Genomic DNA, 26085 nt, shown 5'->3' on the forward strand with positions numbered 1-26085 from the left:
TTGGGTGTGTAAACACCTGTATGTGATTCATAAGATAAACCCAGAGATTTAAAACATGTATCCAAGAGCATCAAAAACATTGTGAGCTGTTGCGGCCTTTCTGAGTTTGCAACCAATCAATTGCTTTATAATTTGTCCAAAGGAGAGAGAGAGTGAAAGCTAATGTCTAATGATTTCTGAGGTATGCCTTAAGTCTAAAAGGTTGAGAACTACTATCCTAGATCAATCTCAGAATGTTCTTCCACACTGTTCAGTGGTGACACTATTGACAGCTTGAGGCATTGACTCTGTCACCTGTGTGAGACTGGGTGCAGTCTTTGCTGGTCTCCTTCCTTCCTAGCTGCTGATTACTCAGTTCAAGGCTGTGATGGTTCAACCGCCCAGATAGCTAGTTGTGCGGTAGTCATATTTTTTTAGACTGGAGTTCATTTAGTTTAAAATTGTTTTTACCTGCAACAATATTTAAGAACAACTGTGGACATTAGCAAACTTTCTGTTTTCTATAAATTATTTTGTAACTTTTTATTGAAAATATCTTTGAAATTCCTACTAAAAATCATTCACCTCAAGTCAAAGTAGTAATAAGGAAAAACAAACTGTATGTCCACTTGGGAGCATTGTTATAATGTTTACAATAAAACTGCAAGACATCTAAAGGGGGAAAAGGCAGAGAGAACAGACTAAAATCACTTGCTATTCATCAACCACATTATCTCTATGTGTACCTGTGTCTGGCCCTCAACAGCCTCTCCCACTCTTCTGTGATCCAAGAAAGAGATACTAAGCATCTATTAGCAAAAAATCACAACACAGTAATTTTCCTAGACCCCCTCCATTATAATTTATGTTGAAAGTGTTAAATTGAGCATCTAAGCGTTTCTTGTTTCGTTCAAAACCAGATGGCATCATGACTTATTAGGGCAAATATGTAGCCTACTCTTGCAAAATTTAGTTTAAAAAATCCCATTGAGCCTCTAACATCAGTGGAAGAATCAGTTTACAGTGTTTCTGCTGATCAGGATCAGTTCCATTATAGCACTAGAGAAATTAACAGAAGTGCAAGGGATTGATTCTGCAGGGTACTTAATTGGTTTGGTTAGCCTGTATTCATGGGCTTGCTTAGGTGTCTCATTTTCCCCCCATGTTTTATTGGGAATATCTACAAACTATAAATGAGTTCAGCTAAATGCAATGCTGCATCTCTCATGTGCTGCAGGCATCTCTCATGTGCTGCAGTGGGTTGAGGCAGCTAGGGCATGAGCCTAAGTCTGATTGATAAAACTCTTTCGAATGGATGTGCCCCCTTTCAGAAAGGGAGAGTCCCAGCTCTCTGGAGGAGCAATAACTGTGTCTAAGTTCCCTCCAAATAAACTTTATTTTCTATCTCTGGGGGACTTTTACCATCTTTAATTTTCCCTCAGCCTGAAGAAGGGTGTGCCCAAAAGGTTGCAGAGAGAGATATTTTTAATTGTGATTTCTTAGTTGAACTATCATCTCTGAATCAAGAGTTTGAGAGTTTTGCATTGCTTCAAGTCCCCTCCAGGTACAAACAACATCCAAAAGTTCCATTACTTTTAACTTAGCAATAGTGTGTAGTGCTCCACCCAGGAGCCTCTGCCAGATGGTTAAAGCCAATGTTTATTACTGGGCAGCTTTCCTGCAAGAAATGCGTGCTGGTCCTGCTAACCTTGGGTTGGCACTAATGTCTTGGGTCACAGGAATGGCATGTTGGAAAGCGGAAAAAAAATAGCAGGGACTCTTCTGCAGATATTAAGCTGGCTATTTGGAGTTGCCTTTGAAATCCCTCTGTGAAGCTCTATACTTAGCACCAAGGGAGGAGGGGAGTTTCAGCTGCAAGCCCTGCTGCTTTGTCTCAGACCCCTGCCCACCCGGTCCAGTGCGGTTCCCACAGCCAGGGCTGCCCACTGCGAGGAGCCTCGGGCCAGGCTGGCTGCTCCCCTGCTCTCTCTAAATAGGAGATGTTCTCAGGACAGCACCCAGGGGACTGGCTGGAAGCAGATTTGGAGGGTGATGCACCGCGACAGCTAAAAGTTGGATAGAGTTTCAGCAGCTACTATATATAAAGCAGGGAGACTTATGTCACTGCACTAATTAAATTCCTTCGGGGGCTTTTCTGAGCCTCTCGCCCCACTGCAAGAGGCAGAGAGGCCGAGGGCAGAGCATGATGATGGACCTTTTCGAGACGGGCTCCTATTTCTTCTACTTGGATGGCGACAATGGAGCCCTGCAGCAGCTGGAGATGGCCGAGGGGTCCCCCCTGTACCCGGGCAGCGACGGCACGTTGTCCCCCTGCCAGGACCAAATGCCCCCGGAGGCCGGGAGCGACAGCAGTGGCGAGGAGCACGTCCTGGCCCCCCCGGGGCTGCAGCCCCCGCACTGCCCCGGCCAGTGCTTGATCTGGGCTTGCAAGACCTGCAAGAGGAAGTCGGCCCCCACGGACAGGAGGAAAGCGGCCACCCTGCGGGAGAGGCGGCGGCTGAAGAAGATCAACGAAGCCTTCGAGGCTCTGAAAAGGAGGACCGTGGCCAACCCCAACCAGCGCCTGCCCAAGGTGGAGATCCTGAGGAGCGCCATCAGCTACATCGAGCGGCTGCAGGACCTGCTGCACAGGCTGGATCAGCAGGAGAAGCTGCAGGACATGGGGGGAGAGCCCTTCGGCTTCAGCCCCAAGCAGGGAAACGTAAGCGCGGCGCTGCCCCCCAGCTCCGTGCGGACCCGCCCCCCCCCCCCCGCCTGCCTGCCCCTCCGCGGGGAGCGGGGCCGTGCGGGCACGGGGGGGCTCCCGGCTAATCCTGCCCTTCCTCCTCTCCCCCGGCCCGGCCGCTCAGCTCCCCGGCGCCGACTTCCTCAGCACCTGCGGCTCCGAGTGGCAGCGCCTGTGCGAGCACTCCCGAGCGCTGCCCGCCAGCCCCAGGGAAGGTAACGGGCAGCTGCGCGCGCGCGCGTGCTCACGTGGGGGTGCGCAGCGCGGGGCCCCGGGCTCTGCTTCTCGGGGGGCTTCACGCCGCGTGTCCTCCACACGCACCTCCCCCGCATCCTTGCTCCTGCTGGTGCTTCAGTGTGTCCTACACACGCACGATCACCCCCGCACGCACACCCGGCTCCTCGTGGTGCTTTAGGGTGTGCGTCGCCCACACCCACACACCCTTGCTTTTGCTGGTGCTTCAGTGTGTCCTACACACCCACACACCTGACCTCTCCCTCCCCCCACACACCCTGCTTCCCGTGGTTCCCAGTGTGTCCTACACACACACCGCCCCCCCCCCGCGCTCTTGCTGGTGCTTCAGTGTGTCCTCCACACACACATACACCCCCCTCCCTACCTCCCTCCCGACACCCCCTGCTTCTCGTGGTGCTCCACTGCGTCCTCCACACGCGCCCCCCCCCGCCCCCGCTCCCCGTGAAGCTGCGGTGTGCGCGTGTGTCCACGCGCACATCCCGAGGCCGAGGCTCGCCCGCGCTGGTGTCGTTGTGCCTCTCTCCCCTCTCCCTGTTGTGTCCCCAAGCAGGGGGCTCCGCCGGGGACTCTTCCGCCTCCAGCAGCCTGCGGTGCCTCTCCTCCATCGTGGACAGCATTTCCTCCGAGGACCCCAAGCTGCCCGGCGGGGCGGAGCTGGCGGAGAAGTGAGCCGGCCGGGCAGAGGTGACTCCCCGACAGCCCCAAAGCACGGGCCCGGGGCAGCCGGGCGGGCCGGGCAGGGGCTCCGACGTCCCCGGCGCCAGCCCTGCCCGCCCCTGCCCGGGCTCGGGGCGGCCCCGCCGAGGGACGGTCCATTCCTGGCGCAGCCGCTGCACCGCACGTGGCTGTGGCTTCAACAGCAAGAGTTCCCGGCGGGCTTCTGTTTTGTCCTGTAAATACTTTTCTTTTGTAAGCACGGACGGATGGACCTAGTGAGCGGGCGGCAGGTGATCTTGTATATAAGAGCGGCCGGTCTCGCGGGTTGTAAAATAAAAAAAGCTCTTTGTGTTACCGCGCGTTTTACACGCAGGGCCCGAGCCTGCTGCTTCCTCCGCGCTCCCCCCCGCCCCGGCTGGACCTCCGGCGCCCAGGGCCGGGCAGCCCGGCACGCTCCGGCTGCCCTTTATTTCCAGCCGGGACAGCTCGTCTTTGATTGTCTGCCCGGCTTCCTCTGCGCACACTGCGGACGGCGCGCGCGCACGCATACATGCACACATGTGCGCCCACATATGCACACACAAGCATACATATATGCACATATATACGCACAGCCACATACGCATACATGTCCATACACACACATACCCGCGCGCACACTGCGGACGGAAAGCGTTAATTTATTCTGCCCCCTCTCCTGTCTTGCACGAGCCGCTTTCCAGCGCTGGCAGGCGGGTGGGCAGTCGGCTGGGGGTGGTATCTGCGGTCCCCCAGCCCAGCCTGCCTCTGCTTTCTGCAGCCCCTTCCCCTGCCTCGTGGGCTGCACCCTGGGAGACCCCCACCAGAAGGTGCCCGGCAGCCCAGCGCGGCACCAGCCCCCGCGAGGGTCAGACAGCTGCGGTGCAGGGGCCGCTGCTCCCCCGGCTTTCCTCTGGGCAGGCTCCCCAAGGAGAGGAAGGGGTTAAGTGGCTGAAAGGAGAGAAGGACAACAGATGAAGCCTTTCAGTCAGTGCTGTAGAAAAGCAGCCCCCGCCTGAGGGTGGAGGAGCAGGAGCGAGTCCCAGTAAGAGCCGTGGGGCTTGCAACAGCTTTGTTGATGAGCTCAGGAAGGGGCGACCACCAAGAGACTGAGCCCTGGGCGGCTCTTCCCTCCGCACACTTCCCAGCCTGACAAAAGGGCGAGTCCAGTTACCGACCCCTTTAAACTCCACTCTCTCACCTCTTCTCTCGCTTTAATCCCTCCACTCTTTTCCCCCCTTACAAATACCAGGTCGCTTCATTGCTCCTGGCACCTTTCTGATGGCTATGTCTGCCTGCAGGGGAGGCCTTGCTCAGGATAGGAAGAAACTCTTCAGTACCTACTGTTGCTCTCTCTGCTTTCCCCCTTTTATTTGCGTTTGCCGTGAACTTTTCTGTGCAATTGCTCCGAAACAATCAGACCCCCGGATCGTTAGCTGTCGGAGACGAAAGATCAGACAGGCAATTAAACAGGAAAAAAATACCTTGCACTGACCTTCTCCTCCCCGACCCTTCCTTTTATTTTTTCATTCATACCACGTTTATTCTTACAGCTCTAGGTTGAACTGCACGTGCAGTGTTGCACAAGACACAAGAGATTTACACGTGGCTTCTGTCCTGTGATAATGCCGTCCAAAATCCTTACATAGTATAAATCGACCCAAGAAGTTAACATCAAGGCAATCTTGAAACAATTAGGAGCAAGGTTAAAGCTTCCGAGAATTATCAGCTCTTGTAGATACCTGATTACTTGGTACTTAATGTTTTATATATATATATAAATATATAAATATAAATATATATAAATATATATGAGAGAAGAGCTGTATAATGTTATATTACAATATCCAGGTGTTATGCCGTGTCTAAGCTACTTCTTTTCCCAAATTTCTGATAATTAGAATAAGTCAAAAATCCCTGCCAACCTGCAGCCAGCTAATACAGACACAAATAATTACTCTTTCTTTGCCTCTCTAGGGTTGTACAATATTAAAACTGTATTTGAAATAAACTGTCTCCTTGGGAGGCAGAGATATTTGGAAATCTACGCTTCCTCAGAGCTTGGGGTTGTTGGGGGGTTTTTTTGCGCAAGATCTATGAACTTTGGGGAAAGGGTGGGTGGCTCGGTTTGGCTTCCTTCTGGCTGCTCAATTGTTCAGAAATAAGGGAGTGACTTCTAGATCGGTTTAATATGGTCTTGACTATTAAATAGCCATCTCTAAACTATTGAGAGTTGTAAACCTCTGTTAGGCAAAATTTGCCCTGGCCTAAAATTTTACGTGCCTGAAAAAGTAAATTGCAGAGTGCCATAACCAGCTTTAAAAGTTGCTCTCTTACAGGCTCTTTTTCTTTCTCTCTGTCTGTCTGTGCGTCTCTGTCACTCTCTCCCTCTCTCTCTCCCTCTCTCACTCTTGCTAGTTTAACTTCAGAAACTGCCCACCTATTTGAACTCCCCAACCCAGCAGCCGGGTAACTTGAGAAATTGGTTGGAAGCCGTTTGGCTCAAGCAGGTTTTTCACTAAACAAGGAAAATCTCTCCCAGAGAAAGAGAGAGAGGCTCCATGTGACCTCCGGGGCTGTACCCGGGCGTGCGAGGCTTCCCAAGGAAAGTTCTCCGCGTGGTTGCAATTAAAATGTTTTTTATCTGATAGTCATAACGATAATCTTTACCTAAGTCTAAAGCCAAAGCAAACAGGGTCCGGGAAGCCCCAGATCAAGACGTAATAACTCGGTCCAGATAAACAGTCTGGGATTTCATCAGGGCTCTTTCCGGGCGGGGTGGGGATGGGGTGCACCGTTATCAGGTTTAAACTAATGATCGTGATTTTTCTTCCTACATGTTATTAAACGCGGAACAACGCTGCCCGGGGACAGCCTGCCTGAGTGCCGGCTTGGAGGGCTTGGCTCCAGCCGCCTCACCCGCGCTGCTTACCCAGGCGCTTATTTTTTATGGGGAGTGAAGGTGGTGGGAGGCCCCTATGGGCCCATTTCTAGCATAGACCCAGCGGGCTTCAGCACCGCGACCTCGGCTCCGGAGTGCTCATCCTCTGCCAGCCCCTGCCTGCGCTCAGGTGTCCTCCGGAGATGCTGGAGAACTCCCTGGTGACAAGATCAAAGCGTAGGTTCAACCTCCCCCAGGAAATGTTAATTGAATTCTTCCCTCTTGGCTGAAAGGATTGAAGAAATTGAAGGGAACCGCTCCTCTCTCGCATAACTCAGCGACAGGAGAGCCAGGGTCGGAGCCAAGGTGGTGGCTGAAATTGGAGAAGACCTGCTGGTCAAAGCACAAGGTCCCGGCTAGGCGTCTACACTCAGGAGGGCTGCGATGCAGCTTCGGGACCCCCGGGGGACTTGGCCACAGCGTTGCCCCTTGGTGGAAAGCGTGGTGATTTGTCACAGAGTGGGGAGAAAAGCCCGAAAGCTGCCGGTGGGACCCACAGATTGAACGAAGCCAGTCATGTGCTCGCTTGCCTTTGCCCCGGATCACAGGAACTAGCAGCTTTCCCCATTCTCAAGGCTGCTAAAACCCCTCGTATCCCTTTGATCTCTCCCGGGAGTCCCAGATGCAAGCAGAGGCCAATGTCTTCTTCAGCTGTGGTCTAGCCACAGCCTTCCAGCAGCTCTGGCAGGTACTAATGTGTTTACTTAGGTGTGCAAGGCTCCCAGAGCTCGGGGGAGCCAAAAGTTTAGCACTGTCGGAGTCCCAGTAGCGCAGGTCCGACTGGGAAACAGTTTTGCTGGAGGTGGTGTCTGGGGGCGGCTGGATGAAGGGAGAGGAGATTATTACTTGTTTCGTGGGTTTCGTGAAACTTGCCCCGATCCAGCAGGAAACTTGAATTCACGATACGCAAATGAATCTTGCAAACCAATCTTAATATGCAATGGTCCAAATACTAAACTCTGGTATATTAAAGGCAAAAGTCCCCTGGCTTCAATCGAAGTTTGCCTAAATATTTCAGAACAACGACCAATTTTCAGTCTATTTTCTTGGCTAAGACCCTTAACTTTTTGAAGAAAAAACAAAACCAACAACTGAAGGACAAAACCCTGGATACCTTTCGTGGCAGGGTGAACTCTATTAAACCCTGATCCTTGAATTTATTCAGGCAAGTTCAATGGGAATTTACTTCGGTGAGGGCTGCACTATATGGCTGTCGATCTCAGATGCCTTCATAGTTCAGATGTGATTTTTATTTAATACTTTAATACTGCTTTACTATGGTTAAGAACACACATGTTGTATTAAAATACCTCACAGTCGCTTACATGGGGTCTATTTTCCCCCTGAATCTACCCCAAAGCATCAGGCACTGGGTCAGGGCTGTAAGGACGGTAGCCAGTGCTAATATTTCCATCACATTTTGTCCATAACATTGTGTTCATTACGTTTTGTCCATAAAACTTACATTTCGTCTCTAATCCTGTGGCTGCGATGCTAATGACACTGGATTCGGATATACCGAGGTAGTTAGACCTTGCGTTTTCTCAGCTTAATCTATAAAACATTTGTTTTTTCCTTTTCTTTTAACCATTATTTTGTTTTGATTTTCATTGTGAAGCAACTCGAGCCATTTCAGAGGGAAACGAGAAAAGTTCTGAAATAAAATCCGCAATAATATTGCCTTAAAAAAAACTGTTTTTGCTCAGATTTTTAAAAAATCGCAAACTATTCCAAGAATGTGTTTGTCAAGATATGTCTTTAAAAGTAAGTATAACAGCCTGGCTCCTCTGGGATGGGGAACTCCTTGGGAAAGCTGCCTTCTTTCCGCCTGTGAAGATTTCCCCCCGACTTAAAAAAAAAATCTGTTAACAAGAGTTTGTTAATTGTGTCTAATGCTCTCTGAGCTCTAGTTTTCAGCACGTCGGTCCCTCTCTCAGAGGTGCAGCAGCCTCCGTTTCCCTTCGCATCAGCCTCGTTAACCAACCTTGTAGTTTGTGTTTTCTCTGCCTTTTTCCCCCGCAGTTCCACTCGCCTGCTGCACTTTTGCAAATTTGTTTTGAGATCACTTTACAAAAGAGCCCTGGACCCTCTAAGGGATACCAATTACAGCTTTTCCTGACTGACAGCATCCTCCCCCCTCCCTCCCCAAGCAGAGGGGAAACAAATCTGAATCCCCCAAAGACTCCCGGAAAAGCCCAGCCTCAAACCCTCTGGACTGAGAGTTAAAAAGTCACCCTGGAGATATTTTGTGCCTCGTACCAAAGGGCTTTGGCATTCAGCTGCCTACTACCTACTTCGAGAGGACCCCCTGAAAGGTGATCAGAGCAGTGTCGCTAGCGCGCTAAAGAGCAAGTTTATTTGTGCACAAAGCACAAATCTGTAAACAGGTCTAGTTTAGCCAGCGCCAATGTACTAAATCAAAAGCTCTGTGCGCCCCAACCCAGTAAAGTCTTCAAGTTACTGCTGACCAACCCCGCTTTATCTGGCTGCTGATTTCTGAGAAAAACAATTGGGAACTGAGATGTTTCCACCGGGGGCCGCGGCCAAGTGAATGTCAGCCCGGACTTGGATGGAGCGAGCTGAAATGCAGTGCTCGCTGTAACTGCATTCCTCGATCAGCTTTCTGCCTTTGGTACAGGATTCATTTCAAAGGGGCTCTCCCTCTTTATGGCCCCAAATAAACGGGAGCAGGGCAGACGTAGCCGTTTTCCAGCGCTTGGCTAATGCTTTGAAGCAGAACCAGAGAATCGGCGAAAGCGAGGGTTGGAAGGGACCCCAGGAGGTCATCCAGTGCAACCCCCTGCTCAAACCAGGACCGGTCCCAACTAGATCAAGCAGAACTTCAGCTGTGAAATAGGCCGTTTTTGTGCCGAAGTAAAACGCCCCTGTTAAGAAAGAGCCGCCTCCCGTGCACACGCTGAGCGAGGCAGAGAGCAGTGGCCGGGGGCTGCTCCTCCGAGCGCTGCGTGAAAGAGGCAGCAGAGAGGGGCACAGCTTTTCGAGGTGCCTGGCAAACCTGAAGCCTCTCCATGTGTTTGGCAAAAGGCAGCAGTTTCACACGACCTTGTCTTTCCCTAGGGCTCCCTGCCAGCTTCTCCTTCCAGCAGGGTTTGGACGAGGCACCTGGATCAAGAAGGGTTGTCGGTTGTAGCCGTGTTGGTCTAAGGACACGGACTGACAAGGGTCTTTGATCAGACCAACTGAAGAGTTGGGAAGAATTGTTCTTTGCGAAGTTCTTTGGGAAGATGTGGTATCTTTTATTAGACTAACTAAATAGTTGGGAAAATTGTTCTTTGGAAATTTTCGGGCACACATGCCCTTCTTCAGGCATTGGGAAACTGTTGGTATTCTAGCCAAGGGAGCGCCCACACGCCAGCAGGCTTTCCCTCTCCCTGAAGAACCGTGTTTGTGCCTGAAAGCTTGCAAAGTTTTCCCAACTATTTAGTTGGTCTAATAAAAGATATCATAGATGCTTTTCAAGCAAATCCCTGAACGCCAGTCTCCCGTTGTACTCCTTCGTGAGGCCACAGCTGGACAAGTTTTGGGCTCCACAATTCAAAAGAGATGTGGAGAAGCTTGAAAGAGTCCAGAGAAGAGCCATGCGCATGATCAGAGGTCAGGGAAACAGACCTTATGATGAGGGATTGAGAGCCATGGGACTCTTGAGCCCGGGAAAGAGCAGGCTCAGGGGTGATCTGATGGCCACCTATAAGTTTATCGGGGTGACCACCAGGATCTGGGGGAACGTTTGTTCACCAGAGCGCCCCAAGGCAAGATCCAACAGTCACAACCTCTGCCACCACCGATTCAGGCTGGACATAAGGAAGAACTTCTTCACTGAGCCCCCAAGGTCTGGACTAGACTGCCATCGGAGGTGGTTCAAGCACCCACTTTGAACGTCTTCAACAAGATAAGCATCACATTTGGATGCTTATCTTGCTGGGATCCTACGATCCCCGCTGACTTCCTGCTCCTGGGGCAGATCCTTCGGGGTCCCTTCCAGCCCAAATGCCTATGAAATCTATGGAATATCACATCTACCCAAATACTTGAAAAATGTTCTTTGCCCAGTTATTTAGTTGGTCTAATAAAAGATATCACAGCTACCCAAATAACTTTGTAAAGAACAATTTTTTCAACTATTTAATTGGTCTAATACAAGATATCACTCTACCCGAAGGACCTTGTCTGCCTGGATGAAGAAGTATATGGGTTGTAGCCGTGTTGGTCTAAGGGCATAGGCAGGCAAGGTTGTTTGAGCAACTAAAATAGTTGGAAAAATTCTTCTTTGCAAGCTTTCGGGTACAAATACCCTTGGTCAGGCGGAGGAAGCGTCAGGCTGAAGTAAGAAGGGAACTTGCAATGTCAGCTTCTCCTGGAGAAAGGTTAGGAAAAAAAAAGAAAAAGAACAGGCCTCTCTGAGTGCACAGAATAACTGGCCCAGCCTCTGAATGGCTGAGTCCGTTGAGCTTAACCCAAGCACCACCCTTTTTTCCCCCCCGAAACTCGGAAAGCATCTGGATCAAGCCAAGGGGTTCTTCAAATGCCTGTTAAATGGCTTCATTACCAGCCTAATAACCCCCCTCCCAGCCTCAGTGATCTGCTGCTAGGTCTTTGGAAGGCTTTTGTCACCGACTTGTGTAAAGTTACTCGGGCTCGTGGGGGTTAGAAATGTTACACTGCCAGGAGGGGGTGGCTGCCCTGGCAGCTGGGACGCATCTGTAACGGTACAAGTTTGCCTGAAAGCAGAAAATTAGCCGGCCCAGAGCAGGGCCCTACAGTCGTGTCTCTGGCAGCATCAGGTCATCCCAGGGAGAGAGGCCAGGAGAGTGGAGCAGCAGAGGGTTTTTTTTTTTTCCTTCGGCAAACAGATACAGTCTCCTTCTGTGAGTACCTCATCAGGGACCACTAAGATCTGACCGCTACCTGGCATGCTTTTCTGCCTCGCATTAACACATCATGTCTCTGCTCTGTTGAAATGTTTTCTTCTTCTAGTGCTTCTTCCTTTTTTTTTTTTTTTACAGCTGTGTTTGTCAAATCATTAAATCAAGGGGCAATGCGTGTCCCAGGGCAAGATCACAAGCGGCTTCCAGCTGGAAGCACCGGCCGCCTTGTAAAACGGGCTAAAGCCATTCTCCATGTGTTGCAGGGCCGGGGGCGCTGCCCTGACTCCCCGGGGCAGCACGGAGGAGGAATCAAACGGGGAGTGGATGACGGGCGGGTGGTTTTAACCCTCTTCTCTTTTTACACAAAATCGTACATCTCCGTGACTTCGATTTCCCCCCACCCCCAAGCTTTTGATTGTTTTTTTTTTTTTTTAATCCGTCCCATCTTGTATTTCTTTTTTTAAAGCCAGGCTTCGGGGGTGCGACGAGCGGCTCGGCCGGCGCGGGGTGGAGGAGCTGTCTCCCGGGGAGACGTGTGCGTGTGCGCGGAGGGGGCTTGCCAGGAGGGGATGTGATGGGACGTGCTAGCCGAGCGGACCAGCCCCCCAGAACCGCTGCATATAAGGCGCCAGAGGACACAGCCTCCGGCCACTGATAACCGCCCGGGGGAAGCGAGGGTGGGTGCCCCCCGGGCCGCACTCCCCAGCCCTCTTTCTCCCCCGCTGCTAGGATGGAGGCGATGGACGCCTGCCAGTTTTCTCCATCCGAGTTCTTCTACGACAGCTCCTGCCTCTCCTCCCCGGAGCAGGGCTTGGCCGAGGGCCTGGAGCACCGCGGGTCCTCCTCGGCAGGAGCCCCGCCGGGCTCCGATGAGGACGAGCACGTCCGAGCCCCCACGGGCCACCACCAAGCCGGCCACTGCCTCCTGTGGGCTTGCAAGGCCTGCAAAAGGAAGTCCACGACCACGGACAGGAGGAAGGCCGCCACCATGAGGGAGAGGAGGAGGCTGAAGAAAGTCAACCAGGCTTTCGAGACCCTCAAGAGGTGCACGACGGCCAACCCCAACCAGCGCCTGCCCAAGGTGGAGATCCTGCGCAACGCCATCCGCTACATCGAGAGCCTCCAGGACCTGCTGCGGGAGCAGGTCCACGGCTACTACGGCCGCTCCGAGCCCGCCAGCCCCGCGTCCCCCTGCTCGGACGGCATGGTAAGAGGGCGGGGCGGGGCGGGGCGGGGGCGGGGGGGCTGGGCACCTCTATGCCCGCCGCGGCGGCGCCGCACGAGCCCCGCTCCCGCCGAGCCGCCGCACTACCCTGTCCGCTCGCCCGCAGGCCGAGTGCGGCAGCCCCGCCTGGGCCAGGAGGAGCCGCAGCTTCGACGCCGTCGCCCTGCACTGCCCCGCGGAGCACCCCGGTAAGGCGCTGCCCCCCGGGGGGGGGTTGGGGGTTTCCGTGCCCCTCCCGGTGACCGCCGCGCTGCTTGCTCTCGCCGCAGCCTGCCCCGCGGCCCGAGGCGCCGCCCCGTCCAGCCTGGCCTGCCTCTCCAGCATCGTGGACCGCATCTCGTGCCCCGGGGCCGCCGCCCGCTCGCCGCCCGCCGGCCTGGACTCGCCGCCCGGCACCCCGCGGCCCAGGCTCCTCTACCACGTGCTCTGAGCGGCCCCGCGCCGCCGCGCTCACGTCGCGGGCCCGGGGCTCGCCCCGCCCGGCCGGCCCGGCCTCGGGCGTGCTCTGCCGCCCTCCCGGCGCTCTGCCTTCCTTGGGTCTGCGCCGCTGCCTTACCGGCGGCCTGGCTTGCTTCACGGCACACACGTACATATGTGTATATATATGTCCACAGACATCCATGCGCACACATACGTGCACACAGATATATCTATATACCGTATGCACACACACAGACATATGTACACACATGCATGCACGCATATATACACATGTACGTGCGCGCGCACACATGCACGCACATTGGCAATGCATAGGGGGCGCACGCAGGTGCATGCGCAGCCCCTGAGAAAAGCGCCGCCAACGCTGCTGGCCGCACCTGTGGGTGGTCGCCCCCGGCCACCCGCTTCGCCGCCGGCAGTGTCTGCAGCCACCTGTAGGAGCTCCCTGCTCGACCCACCTCTGCCACCATCGGTGCAGCTGCCTGGCGGAGCTCCCCCCTCGCCACCACCATGCGCCCACCGCCACCCTCATCACTGCCTGTGGGCAGTCGCTTTGCCCCCCCCAGCCTCTGGGGGGGGGCACGCATTGTTCATGTACACATACATGCACACAGGATTTGAATGACACTTTGACTCTTGGGGGGTCTGCAAAAAAATTGGGCTGCCCTGCCCGTCACAATGCCCTAATAAAATTAGAGTCCACACCAGGTTATGGTTTTCAAACCTTCTGGGGGGGCTCCTTCTCTAATGGGGGGGGCTCAGCCCCACCCCCAAGCTCCTCCATAATTCAAACCCTACGTGCACATACACACATGCATACATGCACACATACCCGCACACCCACATACATGCATACATACATACACACATGCAAGCACGAAACAGGCAGTTGCAAAAGGCAGTTCCGTGCAGTACTTTCACTGCAATGCTGCTGCTCTTAGACATTCAGAGGTGGTGCCTTTCTGAGCATTTCTTCCTGGTTAAACCACAGGCTCTTCAGCCTTTTGCAGCAGTTAGGAGCTGGGGAACCACTCGCAAGTGACTTGAGAGGCTGTCTTCCTCCAGCAGCTCAAGCAGACAGCGAGCGGGAAGCAGTGTTGTCTAACAGCGCTCTATTTTTGCTAGTTCCCTTAGGGGGATGCATTTTGTTCTAAGCACCTCAGCATCCCCCTGGGTTGTCTCAAAAACAAAGTGTGAAAAGCTGGAAGCACACGTTTGATTCCAGCACTTTGCTGAAATCCCTGCTCCCAATAAAACATGTTATCCCAGAAGAACTTGGCTGCTTTCCTTTGCTTGGCTGCATTCAGTGCTGGTAGGAGTCCCTTGTATTTACCATGAGAATAAGTTTCTGATCTCCTGCACAAATCAGCAAGATAGAGCCCCCACACTGGTTACAGACTAAAGTTTGTAATGCCTTTGTTCCTGCAAACACTTAGCCATATGCTTAACAGCTAAGGGCTTGAGTCAAGTGAGGCTGCTCACGAACTCCACCTGTGGCTTCTGCATACAGTTTTGCAGGATCAGGACAAAGGCCTGAGGGCTCAGAGTTCCCATATGTGTGTGGCCCCAGTAACTTCCATGGTACAGGTTTGTAGGGCCAGGCAAACCAATAGTTTAGACCCACTCCCATTGGCAGGCTTTTCATTGCTTTCAGGGACTGGCTCTACAACCCTCCAGTCCTTATCCTGACGGAGCCCTCCCCTACTTCTGCGGGGTCATGGACTGATTGGAGGCTATCGGATTTGGACCTGAAATGACCCAGCAAACTGATCGTGCAAGTCAACTGCAGGCTTTGGTTTTAGCATGGCCCTGTAGAACTCTACTCTCGGCCACAAGATGGGTGTCACAGAGTAGACTTTGGCCAAGCTAATAAGAACTAGCTGCAAACCCTGTGGTCTTTCACATACCCGCAAAGTACATTTGCCAATACTCATGCCATTAGTAATGACTATTGATTATTATTATTATTACTACCATATTAGTAGTGCATTTCAACAAGTCAATGATTGAATAATAATTTGTTTTTAACAAATACCTTTCATTCTCTGTGGCACTTCATCCATCACTTCTCACCATTAAACATGGCCAGGCGCAAGCAATAACCCAAGAGCTATTCTCCAATTCAGAAAGGAGAATAGTGCCTTCACTAGATCTTTGGAACTACCTGTGAGGATAGAGGATGTAACATACCTCCTGGTGGGGAGGTGAGCAAGCTAGCATGGGATGAAGGCTTCATTTGTTGGACTCATGTCCTTGTCAGTCATGAGTGGCTTGGAGGACTGGGATTGAGAGCATTTCACCTCTCAGCCTTTGGGCTTGTAGTGAATGACACCAAACTTTGTTGGCCTCTCTAGAATGAGCTGATGTGCACACTTTATTTCCTTCCTGAGACATGGCCTTCCTACAAATAACAATTGGCTGTTGCAGAGCAGAGGATGAGGAGTATATGTACACAGTCTGGTTCCCATCAAAACGAGTCAAGTTGCAATTTGTGAAGCCTCAGGCATACAAGGGACACAATCTAAAACCCCTGATGACCAGGAGGTAAGTTCTCAGGGTCAATGCTGGTAGGAATTGTGGAGATGGCTGCACCGCTGGCTAGGGCAGGGCCAGGCAGTTATTTCGGGTGGAGGGCCGCTTACTGAGTTTTGGCAAGCCAGACAGGGCCACATGACAGGCAGCCAGGGGCAGATAAATATTAATTTTCTAAATTTTTTAGTGGCCCCGTGGGCCGGATAGAATGGCCTGGCGGGCCGCATCTAGCCTGCAGACCACATTTTGCTTACTTCTGGGCTAGGGCATGATCCCACACATGCTCTGTGCACTGAAGGCAAGTGAAATTTAGGCAGTCTTGGGGTCTTGACCATGAGGTAAACCACTCTGTGTCTCAATTTGGGCATCCTCCATTGAGGATAAGGGGTATGTGTGTTTGGGGAGGAGGAGTTGGGAGGGAGTTGTGATATTTAATTAGGATTAAGGTAGGCTCTGGTTCCAAAACAAGAATGTCCATACTTAACAGTGCTTCAGGCATAGCTTTTCACATTGTTTCCATTGATGAACAAGCCCTAAGCGATCATTAAAGTGCTTTGAAAGGAGTTACAGCACTACAAATCACTATTACATGGGAATGTCGCTGCAAGCATGCCAAAGGCTACAAGTTTGTCTTAAAGTAAATTCTCTTGCACTTTCTGGGTGCTATCACATTCAGCTAAAGGCCTCCAGAAAAAAAGAAAAGAATAAAGCCCATGTTTTTATCCACCAATACGCTTCTGCACGTGGATGTGTGAAAATCCACCCACATATTTGCAGTATAGATCATTCTTCTTGACTTACAGAGCAACCAGTATGAAAAGCTATACCAGAGACATTGCTACCATTCTATGTCTAATGCAAGCCCAGGCCTTTGAATGATAATTAGGAATCTGCTGAGCTGTAGGACATGCCCATTTCATTCTGCACTGTATTGACCTTGGCAAGCGACCTTCTTTGAAGTATGCAGTGCCACACTGACAAATCACATGTCCGTAATATACACCCCTCTTTGGCTACCAGGCATTTTCAGAGTCACAACAGAGGTCAGTATCTTTGAGAACAAGCTCTTCGGTTAATGAACGCATGAAAGTATGCCAACTGCTGTATATTGGTTGATCTCCCCCCAGCTGCGGCACCTTACATGACAACCCAGGGGTTATTGTCTACAGTGAAGGAGATCCAGAGGTGGATTTCTGGGATCTGTGAGCAATACTGTTTACAACCCACTGTTAAGAAAGAGAGCCAGCCACCATTTGTGAAGTTTCCCCCTCTCGCTGGGGGAGGGTGTTGGACGAAGTGTAACATTACTGCTACCCCAGGAGTCGGTTTGTCAAGGTCAAATTCTGAGCATTCACACAGCAGAGGAGATGAAAGGAAGGATTTAGACTCCAGGTAAGATATCACTGCCAAATTCCCGCTGATTTATATAAAGCTAGTCCTGCAGGCTGTGGGGGGGGCGGGGAGTAAAGGATGCTGTGGCAGCCATATCACTGCACAGCTCCTAAGCACCCATCTCCCTGCAGAAGCCCAGCGGCTTCCAGTGCTTTCCTTTGAGCTCAGGTGGGGGAAATATCACCATTTCAGCAAACAAACCTCAGAAGCACCCCAAAAAGCACACTGTACCCCTAGCTTTTCAGGACCTTCCTCGGGCCTTTTATAAGCAGCAAGTAACGCTGTAGTTTGTTTCAGTTGCATTCTGCTGCAATACTGCATCCCCATCAGCTCTCTTTGTAGGGATGGGGCTATCTGCTTGCTTGGGAATGTAATAGACCTTTTGTTCTTGCGTTATGCTTAGGCAAATGAGCAGCTGCGCCTACTGCTCTGTGAATAGCCTCCTCTACCTCCACGGCCCTGCAGAAAACCAATCAGATTTTTCCAGTGACTCGCATGCTCTGATGTTAGTTCAGTTGCTAGTGAGGAGTAGATCCAAAACCCTGCTGCAGAAATGATCAAGCTGGTGTATGGAACCTGACGCGCTTGCCCATGTGACAGGACCGGTAATTTCCACTCAGGGGAGCACAAGTTCCAAGCTGTGATAAATCGACAGCTGTGTTTACTGTCCATTTCAAATTGAGGTTTCAGATTATAACGGTAAGCAGTTCATTTTGAGGAAGCCCAGCCACTTTGCCTCTTCTGATTCAATGAAATTATTGGTCCTTAAATTGATAGTTTATGGAACATTCTTCTCAGTGGCAGAAAAGCTGCTAGGTTGGTCTTCTGACTATTCTAGGAAATAGTTTAAGGGCCGTTTTCTGTTTGTGTGTGTGTGTGTGTGTGTGTGTGTGTGTGTATTTTAGTGAGGAGGGCGTCTTTGTACCGTCTATTTTTGTGACAGTTGCAAATCCATTTTTATCACAGCCTTTTCATTCACACACAACTTGCTTAGGCCTTGGCCATTTGGGTCGACACTTTTTATGATTGTATGAGAGCATGAGGGGGAGGTAAAAACTGTTTCACTTTTTTTAGTTTCTGTTTTTCTCACTGGAAAAAATCACTCTCCATAGGACTGGGAGTAAAAGTCAGTCCTTAGACATGTTGCTAGATCCTACAGTGAATGTTATATGATTTTCGGTCTTCCAAGGCTTTGGGTTGCTGGACAGCAAAACTAAGGACAATAGATAATGTGCATGTGAGCTGAAAAATATTTTTGTGAGCAATGATAACTTGGGCGGAAAACATCTTGAAATTATTCCTTCATAACTTCAAAAGTAATGACATGGTTTTCCATGAACCAGATTGATTTTTAGGTCTTAAGGGGCGTGGCTACATGAGACATGTTAAAACGCATTAGCCTGTTTTAATGCACGTTACAGGTACATGTCTACATGTGTGCACCCTTAATGCATATCAGAAATGGTGACATTAAGCTAATCGTGCCTACATTCAATACCTGTAAATGTAGGTATCAAATTTAGGTGCAATTATTTAAAGCGTAGTCATGCACATGTAGACATGACCTGGCACTAACTTTAGTGCCAGCTCTGCCCAGCCGCTAAGATCACAGGGCAGGGCTGCAGGGTCTTGGCACTAACTTTAGTGCCAAGTCTTTGCATGTGTAGACACATGCCAAAAATCACTTAATGTGTATTAACCTAATGTACATTGAATTTAGTTGTGATTAAATGCACATTTAGATGCACCCAAGGAGACCACAAGTGTGTTCTGCCTAGTTCAGTGGTTCTATGGCATGCTTTCACTTCACAGGGTGGAACCTTTCTGTTTCACAGTGCGCAAAGCAGATCACTACAAATCACTCTTAAGGACCTCTTTAAGGCAATCTACAGTTCTAGATCAGTGATTCTCAACCTTTTTTGTACAAGAACCCATTTGTAAACATTGATGGCCAGTCCCAACCCAGTGCCCCTCACTCTTGGCCTGCTGCCTCCACCAGGCCCAAGCAGGAAAAGCCCCAGTTTTCCATGGTTTTTTCTTTAAAGAAAAATCCATTTTTCAAGTTTGTTCAATACCCTTTCATATATTCTTGTGATCCACTTTTGGGCCACGATTCACAGGTTGAGAAACACTGCTCTAGATGCCACACAGCATAAAGTAGGGACAGCCAACCTGCAGCATGGGTGCCACAAGTAGCCCAGGCAGCCTGTGTATGTTGCACATCACAAATTGGGGAGGTGAGAAGCAGCAGAGCAACAAGTAAGGCAGGAAGCAGAAAGCAAAGCAAAGCATCAGACAGGAAGCAAAGGGAAGGGAAGCAGAAAGCAGAGCAGCAGATGGGGCAGGGGAAGGAGATTAAAGTGACACTTAAGGAGAGTGTAGGGCTAATCTGTGGCTCACCTGCCAAAAATGTTGGCTTCCACTGGCATAAGGCATTGTGGAATCTAGAGAGACAAGGGCAATAGCATGAGGACCCTTCACCCCATTAGTACCAGGGCCTCCCCTCCCCCTTCCTTCCCTTCCCCACGTTAGTAGCACGCACCTGTCTGAATGAGTTGGGTTTCTTGAGCTCTTCTTCTCCTTCCATACAGTATCTTCTGTTGGGGTGATGTTGATGCAATCAGGCAGAGCAGCAGCACAGGGAATGTCTTGTCCCCACCCCCTATGTATGATATGGGTACAGTCCATACTTTACAGAGCTATAATTGTCTGCATGCTCAGGTAGTTGAAAGCTGTATCAGTTGGTCCAGTTTCTGTATTCAAATCTTGCTTCACTACCACAAGTGCTGGGATACATATTTTCTGTTCAAACAGAAACTGAGATTCTGAGGTAGTGGCAAGACTTCAGGAGCTGGAAGGTTGTGCCTTACTGCACCTTTGACTCTCTGGGAAAGGAACACTATTCACATGCTGCTCTGGAGCTTTGGATCTTGTCACCATGTATAATTACCACTTAATCAACAGTGGAAGAGTCAGCCACGAGGTTGTGATTTTAGGGTTCAGGAGTCAGAGAATGCTATTAGTTGCTCGTGTGGCTCCTCTCCAAGGAAGTGGAAGACAGGGCAGGGACTGGGGACCCCCACACCTGTCCTGCAGGCGCCCGCCTTAGGGCCCTGGAGGCGCAGGTGAAGGGAGCTCCAGGAGGCGGTTAGCAGGCTGAGGGGAATCCGAGAGGCAGAGGGGGAAATTGACAGGTATTTTCTTTCCCTGCAGGGTTGTGCAACCAAGGAGGATGCACCTCAAAAAGAGCCCTCCACTGCTAAGTGGCAGACGGTCACCTCCCGTGCCAGGGTTGCTCGAAACACGGCAGCACCAGTTCCTCCAGTCCGGCTGGAGAACAGGTACGAAGCCCTGGCAGCCCAGGAGGAGGAGGAAGTAGAGGACAAAACCGGGGAAGAGGCAACTCCACGCTCACTGTGTCCCGTGCAAGCTGAAGGAGGCAAGAAGGCCAGGAGGAGGAAGCATCGTGTGATCGTCATTGGTGACTCCATCCTGAGAGGTATGGAGGGCCCCATCTGTCACCGGGACCCCTTGGCACGTGAGTCTACTGCCTACCTGGAGCGAGGATTCAGGACGTGACAGGGATGCTCCAAACCGTAATCTGGCCCACCGATTATTACCCCATGGTCCTAGTCCATGTGGGCACTAACGATGCGGCCAGGAGGAGCCCTGATCGCCTGATGGAGGACTACCACGCTCTGGGGTGCGTGCTGAAGGACATGGGCGCACAGGTGGTTTTCTCTTCTATCCTGCCAGTGAGTGGACGAGGCAGATGGCATGAAACATGCATCGCGGAGACCAACTGGTGGCTACAGGAATGGTGCTTTGAGGCGGACTTTGGCTTCCTCAGCCATGACCGGCACATCACAACGAGAGACATGCTGGGATGGGACGGGCTCCACCTTTCCCCTAAAGGTAAGCATGTGTTCTCTTCTAGGCTGGTGGACCTCCTCCGGTGGGCTTTAAACTAGGCTCGTCGGGGGAAGGGGTAGATGAGGGTGAAGGAAACATCAGACTGCCAGACCAAACAGCACCCACAACTACAGCCCAGCCCAGACCACCGAGTGAAGCAAATAAACCGGTAAGAGATAGGGGCCAAGGTAACGCTGGGACTAGTGGGTCAGTACACACATCTACAGGAGGCCTCAAATGCCTCTACACAAATGCTCATAGTGTGGGTAACAAGCAGGAGGAACTCACCGTCCTGCTGGCTGACACCAGCCCGGACATAGTGGGGATTACGGAAACGTGGTGGGACTCAACGCATGATTGGGCAGTGAATGTCAAGGGCTATAGGCTGTACAGGAGGGACAGGATAGGAAAGAAGGTGGGGGTGTGGCTCTCTATATTAAGAAGGAATACACATCCTCGTCAATTAGTAAGGAGTCAGGGGAGGGGCACTCTGAAGTACTTTGGGTTAGAGTACAAGGCAGTCGAGGGGAAAGAGACTTAACGGTGGGAGTCTACTACAGACCTCCCAACCAGGGAGAGGAGCTTGACCAGGATTTCTTGGGTCAGCTCACAGAGGTAGTGAAGGCTAAGGATGTGGTAGTCATGGGGGACCTGAACTTCCCGGACATCTGCTGGGAAGAGCAGTCAGCCAGGTCTGAACGCTCACGTAGGTTCTTGGCCAGAGTGCAGGATGTCCATCTAACCCAGGAGGTGCACAGCCCCACCAGGGGAGATGCCTTGTTGGACCTAGTGCTGGCCACGGGTGATGACCTGGTGAGAGGGCTGCGGGTGCTCGACCACCTGGGCGACAGCGATCATCGCCTGCTGGAATTCACCATCCAGGGCAAGGTGGCAAAGGCCTGCAGTAAGGCAGTGGCCCTAGATTTTAAGAGGGCAAACTTCAACGAGCTAAGGAGGATAGTTGGAGAAGAGGGGAGGGGAGCCAGGTGTCCAAGGTGAGTGGTCGCTCCTTAAGGAGACGATCCTCCAAGCCCAAACTAGGTAATCCCAATGAGGATCAAAGGGAGCAGGAGAGCACACAAGCCTCCATGGCTCACCAAAAGCATCCGGGAATGTCTCCTTGCTAAAAAGGAGGCTTACACCCAATGGAAAGAAGGGGTCATCTCCAGGGAGGACTATTCTGCAGTTGCTTGGGGATGTAGGGGGTAGTTAGGAAGGCCAAGGCGGAGATGGAACTGGGACTAGCTTCCCAGATTAAGGACAATAAGAAGTCCTTTTTTAAAGACATAGGAGGTAAAAAGAAGGTCCCGGGTAATGTGGGGCCCTTGCAGGATGTGTTGGGAAACTTGGTCGTCACAACCAGATGACAAAGCTAACATGTTTAATGATTTCTTTGCCTCTGTCTTCCTAAGTAGGGACCAGGACAGCCACCTCCCTGCTGGGCCCCCCTTGGGCCCTGAGGGAGGCACACCTGGGCCACAGGTTAGTGAGGATTTAGTTAGGGAGCTTCTGGAAGGGTTGGATGTTTTCAAGTCAGCCGGCCTGGATGAAAGCCAAGGCTGCAACTGAACTCCAACTAGCTTCAAGGACAACAAAAAGTCCTTTTTCAGATATGTGGGGAGCCGGAGGAAAAGCAAGGGCAATGTTGGACCCCTGCTAAACCAGATGGGGTAATTGACAACTGAAGCCCAGGAAAAAGCCAACCTATTAAATAGGTACTTTGCATCAGTCTTTCATCAGTCCCATGGGATGCCCATGCCTGCTATGGGACAGGGAGGTCCGGGTGATGGGGATCCCCTACCCTCCATCAATGCTGACCTCGTGAAGGAACACCTTGAGAAGCTGGATACCTTCAAGTCAGCCGGCCCTGGCAATCTGCAACCCAGGGTATTCAAGGAGCTGGCGAGCGTCATAGCCCAGCCCCTGGCACGGATCTTTGAAAACTCCTGGTGCTCTGGTGTAGTGGCCGAAGACTGGAAGAAGGCCAATGTGGTGCTGATCTTCAAGAAAGGGAGGAGAGTGGATCCGGCTAACTACAGGCCCATTAGCCTGACTTCTATCCTGGGGAAGATCTTAGAAAAGTTTATTAAGGAGGCCATCCTTGATGGACTGGCCCAGGCTAACATTCTAAGGGACAGCCAGCACGGGTTTGTTGCGGGTAGGTCTTGTTTGACCAATCTCATTTCCTTCTATGACCAGGTGACCTATCACCTGGACAGGGGAGAAGAGATTGATGTCATATATCTTGACTTCAAAAAAGCCTTTGATCTGGTATCCCACGATCACCTTTTGGTCAAACTGGCCAGTTGTGGCCTTGGCTCCACCACGATCGCTGGCTGGGAAACTGGCTCCGTGGTCGGACCCAGAGGGTTGTAATTGATGGCAGTCACTCATCGTGGTGCCCTGTGACCAGTGGGGTCCCTCAAGGCTCTGTCCTGGGACCCATCCTGTTCAACATCTTCATTAATGATGTGGACATTGGAGTCAGGAGTGGACTGGCCAAGTCTGCCGATGACACCAAACTTTGGGGCAAAGCATCCACGCCAGAAGATAGGCGGGTGATCCAGGCTGACCTGGACAAGCTCAGCAAATGGGCGGACGAGAACCTGATGGTGTTTAACACCGAAAAATGCAAGGTTCTCTACCTTGGGAGGAAAAACCTGCAGCATCCTTATAGGCTCGGCAGTGGTACGTTGGATAGCACTACAGAAGAAAGAGACTTGGGGGTCATCATTGACCACAAGATGAACATGAGCCTCCAATGAGATGCTGCGGCTAGTAAAGCGACCAAAACGCTGGCTTGCATCCATAGATGCTTTTCGAGCAAATCCCGGGACGTCATTCTCCCCTTGTACTCGGCCTTGGTGAGGCCGCAGCTGGAGTACTGCGTCCAGTTTTGGGCTCCACAATTCAAAAAGGATGTGGAGAAACTTGAGAGAGTCCAGAGGAGAGCCACGCACATGATCAGAGGTCAGGAAAACAGATCTTACAATGACAGGCTGAGAGACATGGGACTCTTTAGCCTGGAAAAGCGTAGGCTCAGGGGTGATCTGATGGCCACCTATAAGTTTATCAGGGGTGACCACCAGGATCTGGGGGAACGTTTGTTCACCAGAGCGCCCCAAGGGATGACTAGGTCGAACGGTCACAGACTCCTGCAAGACCGTTTCAGGCTGGACATAAGGAAGAATTTCTTTACTGTCCGAGCCCCCAAGGTCTGGAACAGTCTGCCAGCAGAGGTGGTTCAAGCACCTACATTGAACACCTTCAAGAGTAAATTGGATGCTTATCTTGCTGGGATCCTATAACCCCAGCTGACTTCCTGCCCTTTGGGCAGGGGGCTGGACTCGATGATCTCCCGAGGTCCCTTCCAGCCCTGATGTCTATGAAATCTATGAAATCTCCACCCTAGAGTTCTAAAGGAATTGGCCGAGGTCATTGCAAGTCCTCTGGCACAGCTTTATGAGCACTCGTGGTGCTCTGGAGAGGTACCGGAGGACTGGAAGAGGGCCAACGTGGTTCCCATCTTCAAAAAATGGAGGAGGGATAAGTTAGTCTTACCTCAATCCTAGGCAAGCTGTTCGAGAAAATTATTCTGGCACACATCCAGGAGGGGCCAGCAGGGGACTGCATGCTTAGGGGCAACCGGCACAGGTTCATCAGTGGCAGGTCCTGTCAGACTGACCTGGTGGCCTTTTACGATCAGATCACCAGATCATTAGATGCAGGGGTAGCAGTGGACATAGTCTTCCTGGACTTCCTGAAGGCTTTTGACACTGTCGCTCACCCCGTTCTCATTAAGAAACTGGAGGGCTGTGGTGTAGACACCCACACAGTCAATTGGGTGGCCTACTGGCTGGAGGGTCGCACCCAGAGGGTGGTAGTGGATGGGTCCTTCTCAACCTGGAAGGACGTGGGCAGTGGGGTTCCCCAGGGCTCGGTCCTCGGGCCTGCACTGTTCAACATCTTCATCAGTGATTTGGACAAGGGGGTAAAAAGCACGCTGTTCAAATTTGCTGATGACACTAAGATGTGGGGGGACATGGGCACACTAGAAGGAAGCAACAGGCTGCAATCAGACCTAGACAGGTTACAAGGGTGGGTGGATGTGAATAGGATGGGATTCAACACAGACAAGTGCAAGGTGATGCACCTGGGGAGGAACAACCGGCACCATACCTACAGGTTAGGGAACTCCCCTCTTGTCAGCATGGAGGCGGAAAAGGATCTTGGAGTCATCATTGACTCCAAGATGCACATGGGTCAGCAGTGTGGGGAGCAAGTTAGGAAGCCAACCGCACCTTGTCATGCATCCACAGATGCATCTCGAGCAAGTCCAAAGAGGTGATCCTCCCCCTCTATGCGGCACTGCTCAGGCCACAGTTGGAGTACTGCGTCCAGTTCTGGGCGCCGCACTTCAAGAGGGATGTCGACAGCATGGAGAGGGTCCAGAGGAGGGCCACTTGTATGATCAGGGGACAACAGGGCAGGCCCTATGAGGAGAGGCTACGGGACCTGAACTTGTTCAGCCTCCACAAGAGAAGGCTCAGGGGGAGCTTGTGGCCTGTTATAAACTAGTCAGAGGGGACCAGCAGGCATTGGGCGAGTCACTAGTCCCCCGTGCACTGCCAGGAGTGACCAGGAATAACGGTCACAAGCTTGCAGAGGGTAGGTTTAGGTTAGATATCAGGAAGCGCTACTTCACAGTCAGGGCAGCTAGGGCCTGGAACCAACTTCCAAGGGATGTGGTGCAGGCTCCTACCCTGGGGGTTTTTAAGAGGAGGTTAGATGAACACCTTGCTGGGGTCGTTTGACCCCAGTACTCTTTCCTGCCATGGCAGGGGGTCGGACTAGATGATCTGCTCAGGTCCCTTCCGACCCTAGAAACTATGAAACTATGAAATATGGTTTGAAATCCATGCTCTGCCTGATTTGGAACAAGGACCTGAACCCAGCAAGAATTCAAGAACATGAGTAATTGGGTAGTTATGTGCATGTCACTTGGACAGTAGCATAACTAGGGGTAGGCAAGCAGGGAACTAGCTTCAAGTGCCAATGTAGAGGGAGTACCAGAATGGTGGCCCCTGGGGTCACCACACTG

At 51.7% G+C, this 26085-nt stretch overlaps 2 protein-coding genes across 9 annotated transcripts in view; both read left to right on the forward strand.

Moving 5' to 3' along the window:
• Positions 1-1749: 1749 nt before the first annotated feature.
• Positions 1750-3991, forward strand: MYF6 (myogenic factor 6). 3 transcript variants are annotated; one of them, XM_090042603.1, is made up of 3 exons: positions 1750-2701; positions 2850-2940; positions 3531-3991. In XM_090042603.1, exons 1-3 carry the CDS (start codon positions 2183-2185, stop codon positions 3647-3649), a joined length of 729 nt encoding a protein of 242 aa, XP_089898729.1. In that variant the 5' UTR covers positions 1750-2182; the 3' UTR covers positions 3650-3991. The 3 variants fall into 3 exon arrangements, with proteins under 3 accessions (XP_089898729.1, XP_089898728.1, XP_089898727.1); XM_090042602.1 differs by having other exon boundaries at positions 1754-2701; positions 3528-3991; XM_090042601.1 differs by lacking the exon at positions 3531-3991 and having other exon boundaries at positions 1759-2701; positions 2850-3273.
• Positions 3992-4146: 155 nt separating this feature from the next.
• The window catches only part of MYF5 (myogenic factor 5), an 85230-nt gene continuing 63291 nt past the window's right edge, over positions 4147-26085 (forward strand). The window contains exons 1-6 of one of the 6 annotated variants that reach the window (XM_090042609.1): positions 4147-5408; positions 6074-7284; positions 12212-12689; positions 12814-15692; positions 16808-17072; positions 20286-20987. In XM_090042609.1, the coding sequence (XP_089898735.1) occupies positions 12213-12689; positions 12814-13137 (801 nt within the window). In that variant the 5' untranslated portion in view covers positions 4147-5408; positions 6074-7284; position 12212 and the 3' untranslated portion in view covers positions 13138-15692; positions 16808-17072; positions 20286-20987. The other 5 variants (XM_090042608.1, XM_090042605.1, XM_090042606.1 and 2 more) reach the window with 5 other exon arrangements.

The sequence above is a fragment of the Crocodylus siamensis genome, chromosome 4, assembly GCF_052110815.1.
Source record: "Crocodylus siamensis isolate JL-2025a chromosome 4, ASM5211081v1, whole genome shotgun sequence".
In the NCBI taxonomy this organism is placed as follows: domain Eukaryota; kingdom Metazoa; phylum Chordata; order Crocodylia; family Crocodylidae; genus Crocodylus; species Crocodylus siamensis.